The following is an 18,879-nucleotide window of genomic DNA, read 5'->3' as shown; positions in this document are numbered from 1 at the left end:
ATTTTAGGTTTCGGAAATCGCTCAATGACGCCTCAGCTTACTAAGAAAAGAAGAAGAAAAATGTGTTTCTTTGCCGAAGATGCGCCGCAGCTTCGTAAACGGAAGCTTCTTTTTTTTCCTAGGAGGGAACGATGTTGAAGGAATGCCACGGAGAGGTGGACAAGTTGCTGCACACGAAGGATGGCACCGCCAAACAACCGAAACTTTGTTTCACAGTACCGCAATTCGGTTTACCTTGAGTACGTTGAACGGAGGTATCTGCGAGAGACGACGGCGGGTTCTCTCACTTGTCCACCATTTGGCGGAGCAGGAAGAAAAGTTGCGTCTTTGGCAACTCGTTCGAAAGGGCACCCGCACTTTTCAAACCGATTGCTTGTAGCAGTCACTCGTACGGGCACCTATTCCGTTGGTGTGTCGCTTTTCCTAAGCAAATGGTAATCTCAATACGAAAGAACTACTGTCACCGTTTTCATGCTTTCTACACCATAAACCCTTCACATTCTATATATATATTTCAACACGTTGTAGAGAGAATTTCTAGAGCAGATTTACGACGTTGCAGCCGCTTCTGCATCAACCACATTCTTCTAGTGCACATCTCCTACAAGTTTGTCTTTATCGATTCTTGCTTTCCTTTTCTAAATCATTTCGTCCACTTTCATCATGTACCACCACATTCGCCCAAGTGTGGATCCGGTAGGATTCCCCACCCTCGCCAAGCAAATGGAGGAGGTGGTGACCCGCATGAAGCAGGAGGCCGCGGACTCACATTGCGAAGACACCGTTGAAAGCGTCGACCAACCCATCTGGCGCGTGGCGGTGTGCCCACACGACGACTACACCTACGTCGGACGCTACTACATGAGTTTGCTGCGCCACATAAAGGCGAATACGGTCTTTTTATTCGGTGTTGCACACAAGGCGCGGCTGCTGCACCTCGAGAACGACCTCCTCTTCGACGCCTACGATGCGTGGGCGATGCCCTACGGACCAACCAAGGTCTCGAAGCTGCGTGACGAGCTGATGGCGGAGCTGCCGAAGGACGTGTACCAGGTGCACGAGGAGATGCAGAAAATCGAGCACTCCATCGAGGCTATCGTCCCATTCTTGCAGCACTACAACCGGGACGTCGAGATTGTGCCCATCGTGGTGCCCTATATGTCTTTTAATCGTATGCAGCACATTGCGTCTTTGCTGGGGAAGGCAATGGCCAAGGTGACGGGCGCGCACGGTATGCAGTGGGGCACCGACTTCGCTGTTGTCATCTCTACCGACGCCGTGCACTACGGTGACGAAGATTGGGGACCAGGCAGGCAACACTGCGACTTTGGCGTGGATCAGAAAGGCTACGAGCTGGCCGTGCAGCACGAGCACCGCATCATCGACGATTGCCTGACTGGCGTCTTGACGACGGAGAAGATGAAGGCATTTACAAAGTACACCGTCAGCGACGAGGACTATCGGGAGTACAAGTGGACATGGTGTGGACGTTACTCGGTCCCATGTGGGCTGCTGACGTCCTTCTACCTGCAGGACGCGCTGAAAGCTCCTCCGCTGACGGGCAAGCTTGTGTCGTACGGCACCAGCATCGATGGACGTGAGCACATTCCCGTCAAAGACATTGGCCTGGGCACGACGGCTATCGCCACGCTGCGGCACTGGGTCGGGTACGCCAGCGTTGGGTACGAGTAACGAACAATCAAGCATCAATAACATCAACAACAAAAAAATAATAGACTTATTTCAATTTAAGACGATAAAACGAATTGTAAGCGCAGGTAGTCGTATCGACTCCGCGTCCCTTTTTTATTTCTTTCTTCGTGTTATACACCCTCTGTTGGTATGTATTCTCTTGCTTATTTTATTTGGCCAGGATCTCTTCAACCGAACAGTGCGAGAAAAGGCAGGTAAAAGCAGAAACAAAACCACGTTTTTTTCTAATTCAAAGGCGACATGTGAAGCGACTTGTGTCAGGTGCAGATGAATGCGGGTTTTGCAACGGTTTGAAAGCAGCGCGTCAAATGGAATTTTTCTTTTCGTTCCTCCTTGTCCATCTTCTTGGCGCAGTCACTTCTTTCTTTCTTCTTCTTCTTCTTACGTGGGGGTATGGCGCGCGATCATCTGGAAATTCTCCTTCCTTTCTTTTTTCTTTGGTCTATTTTTAGCTTCCACTTTTGTCCGATACATGATATCGTTCATCCAAATAGCAAACAGTAAACAGTAGTTGGTGGCTAGACACATCAACATGGCTGGGCTTTTAATTATTCTCCGGCATAGACATGCTGTCTTGGGTACAGACATGCGCTGAGAAAAGTATCAAAACGCACATACGGTGAAGTGAAAGACAGGAATCGAAGGCAGCTGCCGGCAAACAACCAAGCCAAATAAAGCGTCCTATGCCGGCTAGGAATTTATTTCAATAGTGGCACGAAACCTTTACTTTCGTTTTCCTCTGCCTCTCTTTATACATCAACACCCACAACCTGCCAGTGTGCGCACTAAGGTACACTTGCCGTACAGACGCGTTGGCTGCGGTTGCTCTTCGTTGTCGCCACCAACATCTTTGTGCACGACAGACATAGGTTGTATAACCATATATGTTCTTAGACAGCAATATCGATGATCTCACCTCTGTATTGAAAGCTCCATTTAAGACACACACACACACCCATTCACTTGTGCCACCAAAACGATTTCGCACCCCTCTTGGGACTTTTGGATTAGATTCTCTCTCTCTTGTTAAGAAGATCCCAGGATGTCAGGTTCGCGGTCGTACCTGGATATCATGGCGTCGAGACCGCCGTCAACGGCAGTGCGCAGACCGCTCCCCCACACCTCCCCTTCACGGACGCTGTTCAGCAACGTGAGGCACGATACGACGGCGTCCTCTTCAGCCATCGCAGACTCCCCGCGTCGCCTTCTTTCTTATTACCTATCCAAAGCGGCATACAACACGGATGAAAGCGGTGCTGCGCCGACACCGCAAAAGGAGACGCCCAACATGCAAGCGAGCAACACGCAAAACAAGGGTAGTGTCCTCGCGCCGCATGACAACGGAAATGCTGCAGACACCGACAGCAGCACGTCCGTCCCGTCCTCGGCCGCTAAACTTCTTCGACCGCCTCCTTTCTCGCGAAGCGCCTTGTCAAGCGAGCAGCGCTACCCTTCTGCATCTGTGCGTGCTACGCAAACACCATCTCCGGCACAGCGACCCTCCTTTAACTTCAGTGGTAGTGCTGATGCTCCAGTCGCAAAAGCAAGCTCGACCGCAGCGGCTGTGCCAGTGCGCAACCCTTTCCGTAGTTCTTCACTCAGGCCGGCAGTGGAGGCAGGAACAGCTCCTCCGCCACAGGAGGACACGGAGGAAGAAGAACAACCCATTTCGCAGCCAGCATCACCTCTCCAACTTTCCGCCCGCCCTCCACCACAAGGCGCTACCCCTAGAGGTGTTTCGAGTAGCATGACGTACGACGAGGAGCAACAGCGCCAGTTTGAAGCAGACGTTATGAGTCAGGTGGAAGCGCTATTGCAAGCGCAGCGTAGTGAGAGCTACACCGAATTAGAGACCTACCGCGTGACGGCTGAGGAAGCGCAGACAACCCTCCGTGCGGTGGAGAGCGCGCTGGGGGAGCAGCTTGGGCCTGCGACGGCGGCTCGCTTCTCTGCCCCGCCCTCCCATTCGCCACCTCTTCTTCCGCATGCGACGGCGCAACGCCAACTGCCGCCGCTAGACGTGGACACACTTGCACTGGAAATGTCTCGCGCCGCCGCTGCCGCGACCCCTTCCGCCACGCAGCGGCTCCTCAGCGCGATCATGAACATCCAGGATGGCCAGGATGTCCCATCAGCGCTCCATGAGGTGGTACGGGAGCTCTATGATGAGCTGACGCGTGTACTCGTGCCGCCTGTCATGAACTTCATGCAAACGCACCAGCGGGGACAGGAATCGCATCGACAGCAGCAGCACCATTCTCTGCAAAATTCTTGTCGGCTAGTCGGCGAAACGCCAGTCCAAGATGAGCGTCTCCTGCAAGCACAATCGGAGATCTCTGCCCTTCACGAGGAGGTGGCGGCACTGCGCCGTACACTCGAGAGTCGAAGCGTACGCAGGTGCGTTGTCCGGTCTTCTACAGACTCAGCGAATCAGGAAGTGGCTGCACTCCATTCGAGTGAGACAATGCACCACGCGCTGTTGGACCGTTTTTTTACGGAGTGCCACGCAATGCTCACCCGTAGTCGTCAAGAGAGCTTCGCGTTGCGGCGCGCTCTGGAGAAGGAGCGACGAGAACACTTCGTGACGCGCATCCGTTTACTAAAGCCGGCGCCGCCGTCACTGCCGGTGCAGATGAATGCCGCCCCCTCACGTGCGCCGGTCGCAGCGAGAAGGGAGGAAAGCGTCTCCTCGCCAATCGTCCGCAGCAGTACTGCGTCGCAAGACGGACTTGCTGCTTCAGCGGACAGACCTTCGGAAGGCGGTGCCCTCGACTCTTCTCCTGCCCCCTCTTGTTTCACTCCAAAGGAAGAGTATGCAAAAGCGGCGCCACATTCCTGGACACCGGCGCAGGCTACCGTACGACTTGCGTCGAATACGGAAAAGAGGGTGGAGGGAGATGAAGGAGGCGCCTCCGCCGATTATGGGGATCTGGACAGTGATTACGACTTCAAGGATGGAGACGCAAGCGCGCATTTCGTCTCTTCCGCGAGTGGGTTTGAACAAGTCCAACGTGCTCTTCCTCTGCGCGCTGCGATGCGAGTCGCGGAGGAGGTACTGCGCACCACCAGCACCAGCGGTGAGGTGAATGCGATGACGGGACATCCGTACTACGCGCACATGAACATCGCTCACAGCAGGCGAAATCCTCTTATTGACTCTCCGGCAACGATGAAGAACGCGAACGAGGACGTGGCTGCGCCGAGGCGTGGAGGACCACATCGGGTTGGTGGCCCTTCTGTACGCTTTTCTGAGCCATCGTTGGACGACTCGTATCGTAGCTCGAAACCCGCGTTGCCGGGCCGAGGGAGCAATTCAGCAGCCAGTGACCCGCTTTCAGACAGAGAAAGCAACACCGCCACTTCCGTTAACGCCGCGGGTGTGCTGTCAAGCAGCGAGCACGAGAAGCGTGTTCTGAGCAAGGCCGTGGAGCTCCTTCGCCGCTACTCAGTGGCGTAGAGAGAAGCGCAAGAACCAAAAAACAAACAAACAAAAAACTGGATGTGCTCAGACGACATGATTGGGAACGCATGCGCTTCTGCGCTGACGGTTTGTCAGCAGCAACGCCTCTTGCCTTCCAGTTGTTTTTGAAATTTACTTGATGCTCTTTTGGACCGAAGCGCGAAATCACCTTCTGCCGCCGCTTCTCTCTTTTAAGCGGTTGGCGCTTGTCCAGCTAGGTGATGGTTGTGCCGGCGTGTGTTGGTTTCCCTTGAGGATCCACTGCCTTGACAGCGCCTCACGCGTTCTACTTCCTGTTTCCTGTCCTGCTTCTTCTTTTTCTCAATTCACTGTTTCGTTGCTCTTTCTTTCCGCACTGAAGCTTAGCGAAGCCTGCTGCATCCAGTCTCTCGATAACCCTCATTGTTCTTCTGCTCGCACAAGCCGTACGTTTTTCTTTTGCGTCTACCGCCTCTTTTATTGCCCCTTTTCCCCACCCTTGTTTCAAGGCTTCTTTTGCAGCAGAGAACAAATTAGGAGGCATTCTTCACTGCGTTATCACGCGGCGCAACTCCACACTTCGTGCAATACACCTATATGCAGAGAGATACACTGCCCTTTTTAAACAGTTTTGCTGTCTTCAGCGTAAATCGTTGATCAAAGAAGCTGAAACGGAAAGCAGAAGCAGCAACGTTTACTTGCCGGTTTGTCGCGGTGGTGGCTGTTCGTAGTGTGTGTGTTTATTTGCTCTTTTCACATCTGTCATATCTTATATCATTTCTATCTCCCTCTGCCTTCCCATCAGACTCACGCACCATGGTCCTCTCTACCTCCTCCACGCTGGGTGTCAAGACGGCGCCCGCTGAAGCCCTCGAAAGCGCGGTGGAGGCGTGCCGTGCTGTTCTGCACGAGGTACGCCGCCGCGTCGACGCAACGGTCACAAACACCATCACGCGGAATGAACTTCGACAAGGCTTGCGACTGGCCGAAGTAGCCCTCACCAACGCCAGCAAAGCTGCAGCCCACCGCACCGCCAGTGCGTCCTCTGTTGCCCCTCCCTCGCTCTCGAGTATGGAGGAACACGCCGCGACGAAGGGCCGCAGCAGCGGCGGTGGCGGCCGGAGATCCAGCACGGACCACTCACACGGACACCACAGTTCACTGTCCAACCAAGTCATTTCCTCCGGCTGCACGCCCACCTCGAATGCGCCTCCGCTGCCCACCAGAGACGAACAGGTGACGCGTCCAACGGTGTTCCTACCGAGTCAGCGGGACGGCCCACGACACGCGAGCCCTCTCGGTGATGGCGAGGAAGCGTCGACGGAGAAGCACGCCTCCGACAACTCCCTCAACGATTCCTCGGAGCGCTCCAAAGGGGCACCCGAGTTGCCAACGAAGAACACGGCAGAGACGTGTCTCCCCCTGTGCTCCCCGCCGCAGACGGCGGCGCTCTACGGCTTCGTGCTCAGTGCGGTGTTCTGGAAGCGTCGCAAGCTGACCGAGTACGCCCTTACCGCCATCGAGGCTCTGCTGCGGGCCGTCGCGGTCCCGCAAGACCTCAACGTCACCTTAATGGTAGACCCGACAGCGCTGAGCGGCGGCGACGGCGGCGGCGGTCACGGAACTGCAGGCGATCGCAAAGGCCGTCGGGGCAATACCGGTGCCGGTGCGGGTCACCGACGGACAGGTCGCATCTCCGTGGCGGTCGGAACCGCAGTGTACTACTCCTTAGGGGAGTGCCTGACGCAGAGCTTTGCCGAGCCGGCCGTGCAGACCCGCGCGCTGCGTGTGCTGAATGCACTGATTGAGGAGAGTGCCGTCGGCGCCGCAGCCATCGGCACGTCGGCGACCACGGCCTCCAACGGCGAAGCCAGCAATGTGCTGTTTCGCTCCGATAATGCCCTGGAGGACTTTTTCCGCAATCAGGCGGCCACTCGAACGATTGAGGCGTGCTATGCTGTCGCGGTGGAGGGCATTCAGGAGGTGGTGCGGCAGCGGGCGCGGCTGGTGCTTCGCACGGCGGTGCGCCACGTTGTTCGCGCCTTTGTGACGATGCAGATGTATGGCGGCGCAGTGGTGGTCGACGCGGACGGCAACAGCGCCGAGCCGCACACCACCTTCGCCACGGACACGATTCTCGCCGACTACACGGTGGACGTCGACCACGGCGAGCCTTTTACGCCGATTCACATTGTACCATCGGGCAAGGCAGCAACAGTGGCTGCGTCGTCGAGCTCGCCGCGCATCGGTGGGCGGAATAACACCATCACCAGCGATTCGTCTCACACACGTGCGCAAGCATCCGTAGATGGCGGTGGAAGTGCCGAGCATGAGGCGCCAAACCATAACAGCAACGGCAGCCCCATTGCCAGGGATGCACTCACGGCAGCACCGACGCCAGCGGGTCACGCCTCCTCTCTGACTCGTGACAGTAGGGTCGATGCGGACGACAGCAGAGGTGCAAACAACGACTCCTCGCCGAAACGGACCAACTCGCCAGCCCCGCCGAAGGTGTCTCCAGCCGGTGTGTCTTTTGAGGCTCAAGCACTCCACCTGAGCAGCGACAGCTTCGTCCGCGGTGGGCACAGCAGCGGACGCAGCGGCGGCTCCGCGCAGCTCGCCGGCTTGTCCTTCAACCCTCACTTGCTCTTCACCAGCAGCATCGACGACTCCCTCGTGACGGACGCGCTGTCGACGCTCAACGACACGGACGGGGCTCTGCCAAGTTCACTGAAGGACCTGTTGATGCTGTTGCGCCGCATGTGCCGCTACGCCACTCGCCCGTGCAGTGGAGCGCTCAGCGACAGCAACGTCGACATCCGCGCGCGTGATCTGAGTCTCTGGGTGCTGGAGATCACGCTGGAGGGGTTTCCCGTTGCCAACTGCGAGCAGGAGCACCGGTGCGCAGTGTGGATGTCCTTGGTGATGCACGCGTGCAAATACGAACTATTGGGGTGTCTGTCGCGAAACTTGGCCATGCCGGCCCCGTTCTCCTTCTTCGCGCGTGCGCTGCACCTGCTCGAGATGCTGCTGCGCAAGTTACACTACCACCTGGCGCGTGAGCTGCACACCTTGCTCGGTGCCTTTCTTCTCCCGTTGATGGCGTCTCGGTACGCGGGGTTCCGCCAGAAGCACGCCGTGCTCTCGATGATTCGACAACTCTTCTCGGTGCCGCACCTCTGCGTGTCGTTCTTTGTGAACTATGACTGCAATCCCGCCTTCGACGCCGGCGCGGAGTACGGCGGCTTGCTGGAGCTCCTCGTGGAGCATGTGGTGGAGACGACCTTTTTGGACCACGTGAACGACGACGGCGACGCCTACCCGTGGCTCACCTCCGACCAGCAGCAGCTCCTGCGCAGCGAGTGTGTGGTGGTGATCCACACCTTCATGAGCTCGCTGCAGCGGTGGATTGCGGAAGACCCGCAGGAGTACGCGGTGGCACTCCGCCGCACCGTCCAAAGGACGATCCAGCGTCAGGCTCAGAAGCAGCAGAGCACCGGCGATGGTGCGGAGGAGTGCACTGCCGCGGCGGACGAAGTCGCCGAGCTTTACCTGGACAACTGGGCTGCGGATGAGGTGACCTATCCAGAGCAAACCGCGGGTGTCCGCAGCGGGAATGGAGACGCGGGAGACGACGCCCCCAGCTCCGGCTCCGGGGCGCTGCACACCCGCAACTTGACAATTGTGTCGGACGCCGCCTCCGGCCAGGCCGTCCCGCACTGGGGCAAGAACCGCAACATCGAGTACCACTGGAAGCACATCCACTACCTGCTACACAACAAGCGCATTGCCCAGGAAGCAGTGCAGCGCATCAACGCGGGCAACTGGCAGGACGCAAAGGCGTTCCTGGAGAGCCGTGGCTCCATGGCAGCAATTTCCGCCTCCGAGGCGGAGATCAGCGACCCGACCACCGTCGGTCCTGGCGAATCGAGCTACTTTCTGTTTGCCCACTTCTTATTCGACTACCCCGGCATCTCGCGCGACTCGCTGAGTAAGATCTTCGAGAGCGTAAACAAGAAAGGCGGGGCGTCGCGGCTCGTGCTCGTCGAGTATCTGCACTGCTTCAACTACGTCGATGTCCCTATCGACATTGCCATGCGGGACACCACCTGCAAGTTCATGTCGTGGGACCGGCCCATGTTCGAGTCAAAAGTGTGGGAGACGGTGCAGAAGTGTTTTGGTGCCGAGTACGCGCGGCAGAACCCGAACTTCATCACCGCCGACGACGCCGACACCATGGCCGGTGTGCTGCTCTTCCTTCACTCCAACCTGCACAACCAAATCGTCAAGAACAACCGCATGCCCGTCAGCCAGTTCGTGCGCGACGCCAACGATTGCCTCTCCTTCCCAATGGTGGACGATGACCTGCAGGCGATGTACAACCGCGTGCTGGGTCGCAAGTGGGAGCTGGACATCTACGGCCGCACCCCGCAGCAGGCGGAGCGGGAGCGTACGCTGGTGCGACTGTCGGCGAAGATCCACATGGGTCACGCAGCGAAGTGGCGCCGACAGTGCGGAAACGTCAGCAGCAACAACATCAGTAATAATAATAATCTCATCACCAACAGCGATGTGCACGGACACCCGCATGCACCCTCGACGACCGCCGACGTCGCACCGCCGCCTTCTCTGCAGCGAGTGTCCTCACAAGCGAGCAAAGACCCCGCCGTGACGGACGCGGACGCCGCCGTCTTAGACGAGGTACTGCAGGGCACGGAGACGGATTCCGTCTCCTGTCACAGCTCTTTCGCCGCCAACCACAGCCCGGCTTCGATTGCCGCGTCCGTGCCTGCGGCGCAGAACCCGAACTCGTCGATGGACGCGGCTTCCTTCCAGATGTGGATGAGCAACGATGTCGCGCTGCTCGACAACACCATCCCGTCGTACACCGACAGCAAAGACACGCTGAAGTTCAAGGACGAGCAGCACCACGCATTTCTTGACGTGTCGGTCATCTACCTGAGCAAGTTGGAGTCTGTGCACCGCCTCTACTGCATCGAGGGTGAAGCCTATCGCCCGCAGCCGTACATTGTGCCCTACTACGCGGAGCACGTGCGGCAGATCCTCTTGATGACGTACCCGCATGTGATGTCCTGTGTGTACATGGGCTTCCGCGTTCTCGAGGAAGCCCCCATTGCAAGGAACATGCTGGACACAATCCAGGTGACGTACGACATTGCCGCAGCTTTTGTGCTCAACTTGCGTGACCTACGCCCGGTGATGGAGGAAGCGTTTCAGCGGTACCTTGACGACGAGCGAGCGTACAAGCTGCTGCCTCCGTCGCGCGCCACGTTTGTTCCTCTCATGTTGAACACGCTATAGAAAAGGCGGCAGGCGCAGTCGCGCTTGGTCTCTGTTTTTGTTTTTGTTTTGCTTGTTTCTCCCCTTTGTGGTTTTCAAGCGGTGACTGCGTTTCGAAGGTGAACTCTTTTTTTTTATGCTGCCGCTGCTTCTCCGTGGTTTGTTTTCCCGGTTTGTCTTCTGCTTTTTCGCTCACGTTTCCCTTTTGTCTGTTGCGCTTTGTATTGCGTTGTTCTCTGTGGACGTTTGCTGGTTTCTTGTTCCCCCCTCTTTTTCTTAAAGACGGTCGCTGGTGTATCTTCAAAAGTTTGTTTTCCTTTTACCCCACGAAGGAGCTATTGCGTCTTTCTTCTTTTCGCTTGCCACGTATGTGGAGTCCAACCGTTGTCAGCTGACGGATGTTTCTGTACACTTTGTTTGCATACGCAGGAGGCGCTCGCATTTATTTATTTAAGATAATCTGGGGTTGTTGTTGTCACTTATGCTCGGTGATGAACCACCAAATGGATGCGAATCAAGTAAACATATTCGTCTGCTTGAAAGCGCGTTGAGCGTTTGTTGGGCTTACTGCATTGTCGTGGTTAAAGAGAAGTAAGCGCTTCATCGCCCTCACGTGCTTGAATGCTAGCGAGATTTTCAAGAGCTTGGGACAACCGTTATACAAGACGCTCGGCGATTACTCCGAAGCCGCCTCCCCCTTCAGATTTTTTTTTTTTTGCTGTTGGAATGGTGGAGTTGTGGCCCAAAGAAGAAGGCTCGAAACATACACACACTCACAGTACCTGGTGCTTCTACAACTATATCTCTTCGTTGTAAATTACCTTTCCATATAGAAAACGTTCCTTTCCCACGGATTACCACGCAAAGGAATCCAGCCAGTCCGTCTTGCCTTCTGGTTATCCAGCTGCGCTGTGTTCGTACGGCCACAGTTTATTGTGCTGTGCAGCTTCCATATATATATTTTCTCTCGCGCTGTTCTGGCACAGCGAGTCACATCAAAAAAAAAAGATACGAATAGCTTTAGGAATGGCGAATTACCGATACATCAGCCCAGACGAGTTGGTCGATCTGCTCGATCGCCCCGACTCTTTTCATAAGGTGGTGGTGGTCGACTGCCGCGACCAGGACAGGGACAACGGCTTCATTGCCAACTCCATCAATGCCCCAACCATGAGCTACACTGATGAGATGTACGAGCAGCTCGCCAAGCAGCTCTTCGAGGAGAAGAAGGAGATCGCAGTATTCCACTGTGCGCAGTCGCTGATGCGTGGACCGCGGGGTGCAAATCGCTTCGTCATGGCGCAGAAGGCGAAAGGCTACCCTCTTCCTGTTGTGTACGTGTTGCGGGGCGGCTGGGACGACTTCTACGACGTCTACGGAGACATACGTCCTGACCTCATCTATGTGTGATGAACCGAACGGGTCGACGAGACGAGATGGAGGCGAGGCGTGTTGAGCCGATTTTCCCTGCTGCGCCTGCAGCGCTCTTCACATGGCACTCCACTATTTCTTCTGTTATTGACGAAAGCGTCGGGAGGATCGATCCGTACTCCCTCTTTGCTTGTTGATAAATCCTTTTTTTTTCTTGTTCTTTGCCCATCGGAAGAGTGGACACGGCTGCTTTGCACGTAAGGTTCTTAGGAGATCTTTTTGAGAAACACGATGAACTGAAATAACACCGGTCACCAAGAGATTCTGAGAAACCTATTTGGTTTGCATGGGAGCTGCATGCAACACACATCAACGTCGAGGCATCAACCTTCTCCTCCATTAGCGTTGTCGAGGTGCCATATCAAAGATGCCTCTTCTTTCGTCTGTGCGCGAGTTGTATCCGAGGATAAGTGCATCCGAAACCTTTTCTTGTCGGAGTTGTTATCGTGTCGCTCTATAGATCATTTCTCCGCCTTTCCGACTATTTCACTCGTCTTCTTTTCTCTTTCTGTTCGTTCAGTTTCGCTGGACATCGTTGTGGTGCTTCTGACCTTCGTATGGTGTGCAACCTTGCTTTCATACGCACCAACTCTCTCTCTTTTTCCTCCTTCTTAATTGCAGTTCCACGCTGCATTGCAGTGCTACCGTGTCGCTGGTCTTTTGCTTGGTATCATCGCGTGGTGCAGGCAACGGTACTGACGAAGATCTGACCAGCATCGTCACATTTGCAACACATTCGCTTTGCAGCATTCATACTCTGTCACCTCTCCTTTTCTGGATACGTGTGTACGTTCTCTGTTTTCTCTTCCTTTCCAGAGCAACAGAGCGAATGAGTCGACTCGACAAGCAGCAGCACCAGGAGCACGTCGTGGGGACGGTGCATGACACGAGTGTGCGCCTTTTCGCCTTCTCCAACACCCGCCCCCGCTACCACGTTGTCTTTTCTCCCGAAGAACCGCTGATTATCCTCAAGTCGAGGAAGTCGGCCACACCGCAGCACCCCTGTCAGCAATGGGAGCCGCTGTGCTCGTTGATCTTCAAGGCCCAGCCCAACACCACTCATGCCGTCTACGTAGCGGACACGACAGAGATGAGCAGCGTACTCACCAATGAGCAGGAGGAGCACGTGAACGGCGCTGCGGTGGGGCCGCTGCTGAAGCGGTTGAGCAACACGCTCACACGGCTCAATCCACACAACGCGACTATGGTGGCCGCCGGTGTGTCGGCACACCTGGGGTTGAAGTACGTGCTGGTGGGGGAGAAGACGCTGGGCCACCGCGATCGACTTGTCCAGCGGATCATTCTGGTGTGTCCTACGCCGTTGAATGCGCTGGTGGCCCTCACGAACGCGGTGGCGAAGAAGCCCGTGGCAGACGGCTACCCGCTGCCGGAGGTGATCGTGCTGCTGAAGGACCCCGCTGAGGTGCCCGAGTGGACCGAGTGGCTCCAGTGTCTGCGGGACACGCTGCAGCGCATCGCGTCTTATCGTGTCGTGACGGACCTTTCCCCGACGCTGTTTTCGGCGGTGGCGAGGGAGGCGGGGCTGGACAGGGCGGACGGCACCACCGTGGACGTGCAGCAGCGTCACCCCGACCCACGCGTCTACCGCATTGACTTTGTGCTGAGCAAGCAGACGAAGACAGTCATTCAACTCCCACGACTGAGCCCGCTGTCGACGCTCGGGTACGACGAGGATGAAGAGGAGGAGGACGGGCATGATCACGGGCACCACCATCACCATCACCACGGCCATGGACACCACCACGGTGACGTTGTTGATGCGCATGGGGCCGAGTCGGAAGAAGACGGCGACGTGGAGACGGAGGGCGACTTTGAAGACGACGATAGCGCCTCCGCAGACGGGGTAGAAGACGCAGAAGAAGGCAACACTGAGGGACGTGCGCACGCCCACCATCACGATTGCGATGGGCACCACCATCACCACTCGAATCATCACGGGTGCGGGTCTCTGTGTGGCCCTGACAGCGATCACGCCGGCGCGGAGGATGAAGATGGAGAGGAAGCAGGCGGCAGTATGCTGGTAAGTGGGCTGCAGGCGGTGGCACACTGGTGCGACCCTGTCCGCGTTATTGTGGAGGGCCGTGTGCTCGACTTGAATGGGGGTCTGGTCGGCACGACGGACGGTTGCGTCGTGGTGTCAAACCTGAAGGAGATGGCGGACGCGGACACAACTCTGTCAGCCTTTCTGACGCGCGCTGCGACCTCCACAGTCGCGAAGTGGACGGCGCCGAAGCCGCCGGCAGTCGCGATTGCCGCGTTGCTCCACCGCGACGAGGAAGGCCGCACGACGCTGGTTGCCGAGGAAGTGCGCCCGCTGACCAAGGCGGAGGTGCGTCAATCCATGACAGCTGGCAGCTCGCTCGAGGAGATACCCGTGCAGTACAACACATCCCGCATCGCACACAGCTACGGCGCCCTGCTGATTCGCGGTCGCAAGTGCGCGTTGGTGCGTGACGTCGACGAGGCACGGCGCCTTGGCCACAACACCCACCTGCGCATTCCATCTGCTCCACACAACAGCGCCGAGGAGTCAGCGATGGAGTGTGCCGTGCGTGCCCTCTGCGACGGCTGCGAAGTGAGCAGCGACAACTTCTACCTCCCCAGCTACCTCCCGCCTGTTGTGTACTACACCGCCGCCAGTACCGCCGGGGCAAAGCGGTGTGCGACGGTCTACACGGCCCTCGCCATCAGCCCCCCGCCGCGCGGGCCGGAGAGCGATGCCGTCGAAGATGCGCCAGAGCCGGAGGAGCCGTACGACTGGGTGAGCTTCAGCCGTGCGTTGACGCTCCTGGCGACGGAGGAGGAGCGGGAGGCGCTGCGTGAGGCCCAGCGGCACCTAGAGAAAGCACACAAGGCGGGCTTCTACGCTTCTTTGAAAGGGTGCGGTGTATTTGGCGAAGAGGTAAAGCCGCTGGCGGGTGATGCCAGCACTGCTGCGCCTGCCGCGGCAGCTTCTTCTGCCTCATCCTCCCAAAACGGGAAGGGGAAGACTGTTCCAGCGCGTGCAAAGTCCTTAGCTGGCATCGAGTTTTACGTGGTGGCTTGCCCGGGCGATGCCGCACAGGAGCTGGTTCCAGTGGTGCTCCGAGCGTTGCAGACCCATTCCGTTCTCGTGTGCGGGGCTAGTATCACGACGACAGCCATTGAGGAGATCGCAATGGAAGCAAAGCAGCAGGGCGAGCAACACGTGCTGCTCTACCTCGGTGAGGAGGAGGATGCACAGGCCTTCTGTGAGGAGCATCTGCTGGAGCTGACAGAGGAGAAGCACGCGACGGCGCAGGTGTTCACAGTCTTGCTGCCGCAGGTCGCCGTGTCCAGTCTGTCACTGGCGGCGGCGGGCACCACTGCGACGTCGGCGTCGGCGGAGGCGAGGCTGGACGCTCTCCTCGCTGCGGCCCGCGTGTCGGATGCCCTCATCACGTTGGTGCCGCCGGAGCGGATGTCAGCGGAAGAAAAGGCGACGCTGCGGGTGTGCTGCCGGGCAAACGCGGAGTTGTCACTCGTGTACAGCTGGGAGGCGCGACGGCCTTTCAAACTGGAGAGCGAAGACGATGATGACTTGAGCAAGGGAGACGACGACGCAGCGGCGTTGAGGGAGTTCACGGTGCGCCTGCCCGCCGGCGTCCCTGTAGCCCCCGCCGCCCTCGCCTATCTTACCCGTGCTGGCTCGCTCGACTGCTTCTTCGCAGAAGGCAGGTGCCGTCTGCTCTTCGCACAGGGTGATGTGTGGATCCCGACGCGTGGGGCGACGCAGGGCTTCGTGTACCTCGACATCACCTCGCATTGCCTCGCGGTGGAGCCTGGGGATGAGTGGGACGGAGCGTCGGACGCAGCCCGTACATCTGAGTTGACATTGCTTATTTGGTGCGCGAATGCCGCCGCTGCGGCGGAAGTTGCCGCTCAGGTGTCCGTGGTTGAGGGCCAACTGCGGTGGAGCGAGGAGCGGGACGGAGCGAGCTGGGCCGCCGCCCACGACCCTTTGCCAAAGTGGGAGTGAGACATGCAGGCAGACAAGTTGCGGTGCAGGTTCCACCTGAATGCTGGTGGTTTTGCCCTCCCCCCTCGAAACCCCTTTTTTTGATTGCTGAGGGCTCAAAGTACGTTAATAAGAGTTGTTCAGTGGCGCAGGGGGGGGGGAACGGAATTCAATGCGTGCTTTTTCCCTTTTGTCTCCGCTCTCATGACGAGCTTTATCTAATCTTCGTGTAAGGCGGCTAACGCTGATTCTTTCTTAAAGCGTGATGCCTTCCTAACCGTGTCGTAAGACAAGTTCAAAGCATCCATAGAGCGATAACAGAAAATGACACTGATCGTACTGCTGTGTGTTTGTATGTGTGTGTGTGTGTGCCTACATTTCTGTTTTCGAAAGCCTTTCTTTTCCTTGCAAGGTGCCGAACACAGCTCGAGCAGGTTGCAGGAGGCCATTGGTTGCGTTATTTTGCAGTGTGGAAATAAAAGCGGAGAAGGAATCCGTTTACGCACAAGCTTGATGCTGTTTAACGCTACACTGGCGGCTTCTTCACGTTCTTCTCCCCCTAAAACTGATTTGTGACTTCCTTATGTCTTTCAACTCCGAAAGAAAGGGAGAGTTTTTATTCGTTTACCTTTTCGTTGAGCTTTCTTTCGTCAACGGTCCTCATTCAGTTAAGAGGGAGCAAATCAGCGTCTGAGCTTTGGGTTTTTTGACGTACTCGTAGACTGTCGAACACACCATTGCGCTGTGCTCACAACTCGTCACCAAGAAAGGCTGGCGAGAGCACTCTCCCCGACTCCGTGCGCGCCGCTTTCTTCCATTCTCTTCCCGTATATCGTGTAGCAAAGGAAGGATGGTGGTGCATCTCGTGTGGATCATTAATCAGTCCGGGCAGCTCATCACGAAGACGAGCTTCACCGGACCAGAGAACATCGGCGACCTCGGGGCCAACCCCGACATGCAGCTCACCCTGTCGAGCGTGTTGTTCTCCACGTGCGGCATGTCGCAGCAGCTCACGCCGAACGCCGATCCGCTTGACAGCGCGTGCATGGACTTGATTGAATGCGAGGAACACAACATCCACATCTACGAGACGCCCACGAGTGTGAAGTTTGTGGTTTTCTCCGACAATCGCACGATGGAGTGCACACAACTCTTCAAGGAGCTGCATGCATTGTACGCGGAGTACGCAACGAAGAACCCGTTCCACACGGTCGATGAAGCAGGCATTGGCCAGCCGGTGCGTGTACCGGCGTTTAGTGAGGCAATTCGCGCCGCTGTGGCAAATTACCAGCGAACCTGAAGATATTTTCTTCCGTCTGCTGTGATTTCTTTATTCGTGCCATGATGAGGAACTTCGGTGAGCGTGGCGACTTCTGTGGTCTTTTGTTGGGCTGAGCTTTTTGCCGGCCGCGTTTGTTGCCCGGTGTTCGAACACGGCTCTTGTGTGTTCTGACAGATGCTGTCCGCCACTTCGTGCAGCGCAAGGCGTGTTGGACTGGTTGTCGTGTTTTCTTTCTGCTAAGGAGAATTAGAAAAGTCGAAAACAAATTCTGGTTCGAAAAGACGGCCTCTCAAGTTGTACGATGCAACAAACAGAAATGCAGGTGCTGCGTGGGAGAGATCAATTCACCAAGAAATGTACGACCACTTCAATTGCTGCTATATGAAATTCTCCTACGGTGGACTTAACGGGATCAAAACTTCTGCTTGTTGCGACAACGAGCTGAAGTCCAGAACAGCCTCTTTTGGGGGGCGTTACTCCACCTCAGTTGACTGGCTTCAGCGTCATGATTCTACCTCGCGATACAAAACCGCCCCTCTGCTTCCTCTCTCCTCTTTTCTTTTCATTTCTATTCAAAACACCGATGCACAACACATCGTATCATTTGCTCGTTTCCTCCCTTTACACACCCTCTCGACAGCATTTCGCATCTTCTGTCTCCAGAATGACGAAGTTCCTGAAGCCCGGCAAGGTGGTGATCGTGACCGCGGGCCGCTACGCCGGCCACAAGGCCGTGATCGTGCAGAACTCCGACGCCGCGACGAAGGAGCGCCCGTACGGCCGCGCGCTTGTCGCCGGCATCAAGAAGTACCCCAAGAAGGTGGTGCGCGGCATGAGCAAGCAGACGATCGCGCGGCGCTCACAGGTGGGCGTGTTCATGCGCGTCATGAACCACAAGCACTTCCTGCCCACGCGCTACAACGTGGACATGTCGAAGGAGCTGCGCGGCAAGATCAACGTGTCCGATGCGTCGAAGCGCTCCCGCTCGAAGAAGCTGGTGAAGCGCGTGTTCCAGGCGCGCTACAACGCCGGCAGCAGCACGTGGTTCTTCCAGCGCCTGCGCTTCTAAGCACGGGGCGAGGCGTGTGTGTGTGTGTGTGTGTGGGGGGGGGGGGGTGGCGTATGTATGTGGGTTGAGACAGACACAGAGAGGGGACTCATTGTTTCCAGTGTAATGGAGAAGCGAGGAGGAGAAATCGAATAAGGGAGAATAGGTTCGTCATGTCGCAAAGAATACTGCAACGACATTTGGAAATGCGGGAGAGAGCGTCGCCTGCGGCTCCGCAAAAGGCACGGTAGGACCGCCATCTTGTTTGTCAACGATCAGAAACGAGAAGAAAAGCAGCCCATTTCCTTTGAAAACCATAAGAAACGGAAGGGGAAAAAAATGCTTCAGCTAACGGGGCCGGGTGGCCGCTGCACCGTTTCACGCAGCAGTCTAAAGCCGCAAAGCAGCCACGAGTATCGTAGCGTGACAGCTCCCCTTATGAGCAAGACATGCTCTTCAGCAGTTTGGATTTTGTTGCTGTGTTTTTATTCATCAAAAGACAAAACATAGAAAAAAAGAGAGATAACGTTGCATCCGCAATCTCGAGTGCCATTCACCGCACATCGGCAAGACGTGACAAATGGCGACCCCGCACAGACAAGAAGGACGCCGCAGCGCTTCACACCTCTACGCTCACGCGAGACACACGAAATACGCCACTGTCCATT

General features: G+C 56.7%; 7 protein-coding genes across 11 annotated transcripts; all 7 read left to right on the top strand.

Moving 5' to 3' along the window:
• Positions 1-527: 527 nt before the first annotated feature.
• Positions 528-1,692, top strand: ABB37_01345 (hypothetical protein; the record flags this gene model as incomplete). Of its 3 annotated transcripts, none has more annotated exons than XM_015797810.1 (1): positions 528-1,692. In XM_015797810.1, the coding sequence occupies exon 1, from the start codon at positions 664-666 to the stop codon at positions 1,690-1,692; it is 1,029 nt and encodes a 342-aa protein (XP_015663330.1). In that variant the 5' UTR covers positions 528-663. The 3 variants fall into 3 exon arrangements, with proteins under 3 accessions (XP_015663330.1, XP_015663329.1, XP_015663328.1); XM_015797809.1 differs by having other exon boundaries at positions 530-1,692; XM_015797808.1 differs by having other exon boundaries at positions 541-1,692.
• Positions 1,693-2,164: 472 nt separating this feature from the next.
• ABB37_01344 (hypothetical protein) lies at positions 2,165-5,170 on the top strand (the record flags this gene model as incomplete). Of its 2 annotated transcripts, none has more annotated exons than XM_015797807.1 (1): positions 2,165-5,170. In XM_015797807.1, exon 1 carries the CDS (start codon positions 2,756-2,758, stop codon positions 5,168-5,170), a length of 2,415 nt encoding a protein of 804 aa, XP_015663327.1. In that variant the 5' UTR covers positions 2,165-2,755. The 2 variants fall into 2 exon arrangements, with proteins under 2 accessions (XP_015663327.1, XP_015663326.1); XM_015797806.1 differs by having other exon boundaries at positions 2,490-5,170.
• Positions 5,171-5,533: 363 nt separating this feature from the next.
• On the top strand, positions 5,534-10,474 carry ABB37_01343 (hypothetical protein; the record flags this gene model as incomplete). Its single annotated transcript, XM_015797805.1, has 1 exon — positions 5,534-10,474. The coding sequence occupies exon 1, from the start codon at positions 5,969-5,971 to the stop codon at positions 10,472-10,474; it is 4,506 nt and encodes a 1,501-aa protein (XP_015663325.1). The 5' UTR covers positions 5,534-5,968.
• Positions 10,475-11,285: 811 nt separating this feature from the next.
• Positions 11,286-11,863, top strand: ABB37_01342 (hypothetical protein; the record flags this gene model as incomplete). Its single annotated transcript, XM_015797804.1, has 1 exon — positions 11,286-11,863. Exon 1 carries the CDS (start codon positions 11,480-11,482, stop codon positions 11,861-11,863), a length of 384 nt encoding a protein of 127 aa, XP_015663324.1. The 5' UTR covers positions 11,286-11,479.
• Positions 11,864-12,403: 540 nt separating this feature from the next.
• On the top strand, positions 12,404-15,902 carry ABB37_01341 (hypothetical protein; the record flags this gene model as incomplete). 2 transcript variants are annotated; one of them, XM_015797803.1, is made up of 1 exon in its annotated part: positions 12,404-15,902. In XM_015797803.1, exon 1 carries the CDS (start codon positions 12,714-12,716, stop codon positions 15,900-15,902), a length of 3,189 nt encoding a protein of 1,062 aa, XP_015663323.1. In that variant the 5' UTR covers positions 12,404-12,713. The 2 variants fall into 2 exon arrangements, with proteins under 2 accessions (XP_015663323.1, XP_015663322.1); XM_015797802.1 differs by having other exon boundaries at positions 12,505-15,902.
• Positions 15,903-16,483: 581 nt separating this feature from the next.
• ABB37_01340 (hypothetical protein) lies at positions 16,484-17,181 on the top strand (the record flags this gene model as incomplete). Its single annotated transcript, XM_015797801.1, has 1 exon — positions 16,484-17,181. The coding sequence occupies exon 1, from the start codon at positions 16,732-16,734 to the stop codon at positions 17,179-17,181; it is 450 nt and encodes a 149-aa protein (XP_015663321.1). The 5' UTR covers positions 16,484-16,731.
• A 621-nt stretch (positions 17,182-17,802) lies between these two features.
• ABB37_01339 (putative Ribosomal protein L27) lies at positions 17,803-18,232 on the top strand (the record flags this gene model as incomplete). Its single annotated transcript, XM_015797800.1, has 1 exon — positions 17,803-18,232. Exon 1 carries the CDS (start codon positions 17,828-17,830, stop codon positions 18,230-18,232), a length of 405 nt encoding a protein of 134 aa, XP_015663320.1. The 5' UTR covers positions 17,803-17,827.
• Positions 18,233-18,879: the final 647 nt, after the last annotated feature.

Source organism: Leptomonas pyrrhocoris (genome assembly GCF_001293395.1).
Source record: "Leptomonas pyrrhocoris isolate H10 chromosome Unknown, whole genome shotgun sequence".
Lineage (NCBI taxonomy): Eukaryota > Euglenozoa > Kinetoplastea > Trypanosomatida > Trypanosomatidae > Leptomonas > Leptomonas pyrrhocoris.
Note: the sequence above shows the minus strand (reverse complement) of the source record. Positions and strands in the feature narration are given on the sequence as shown.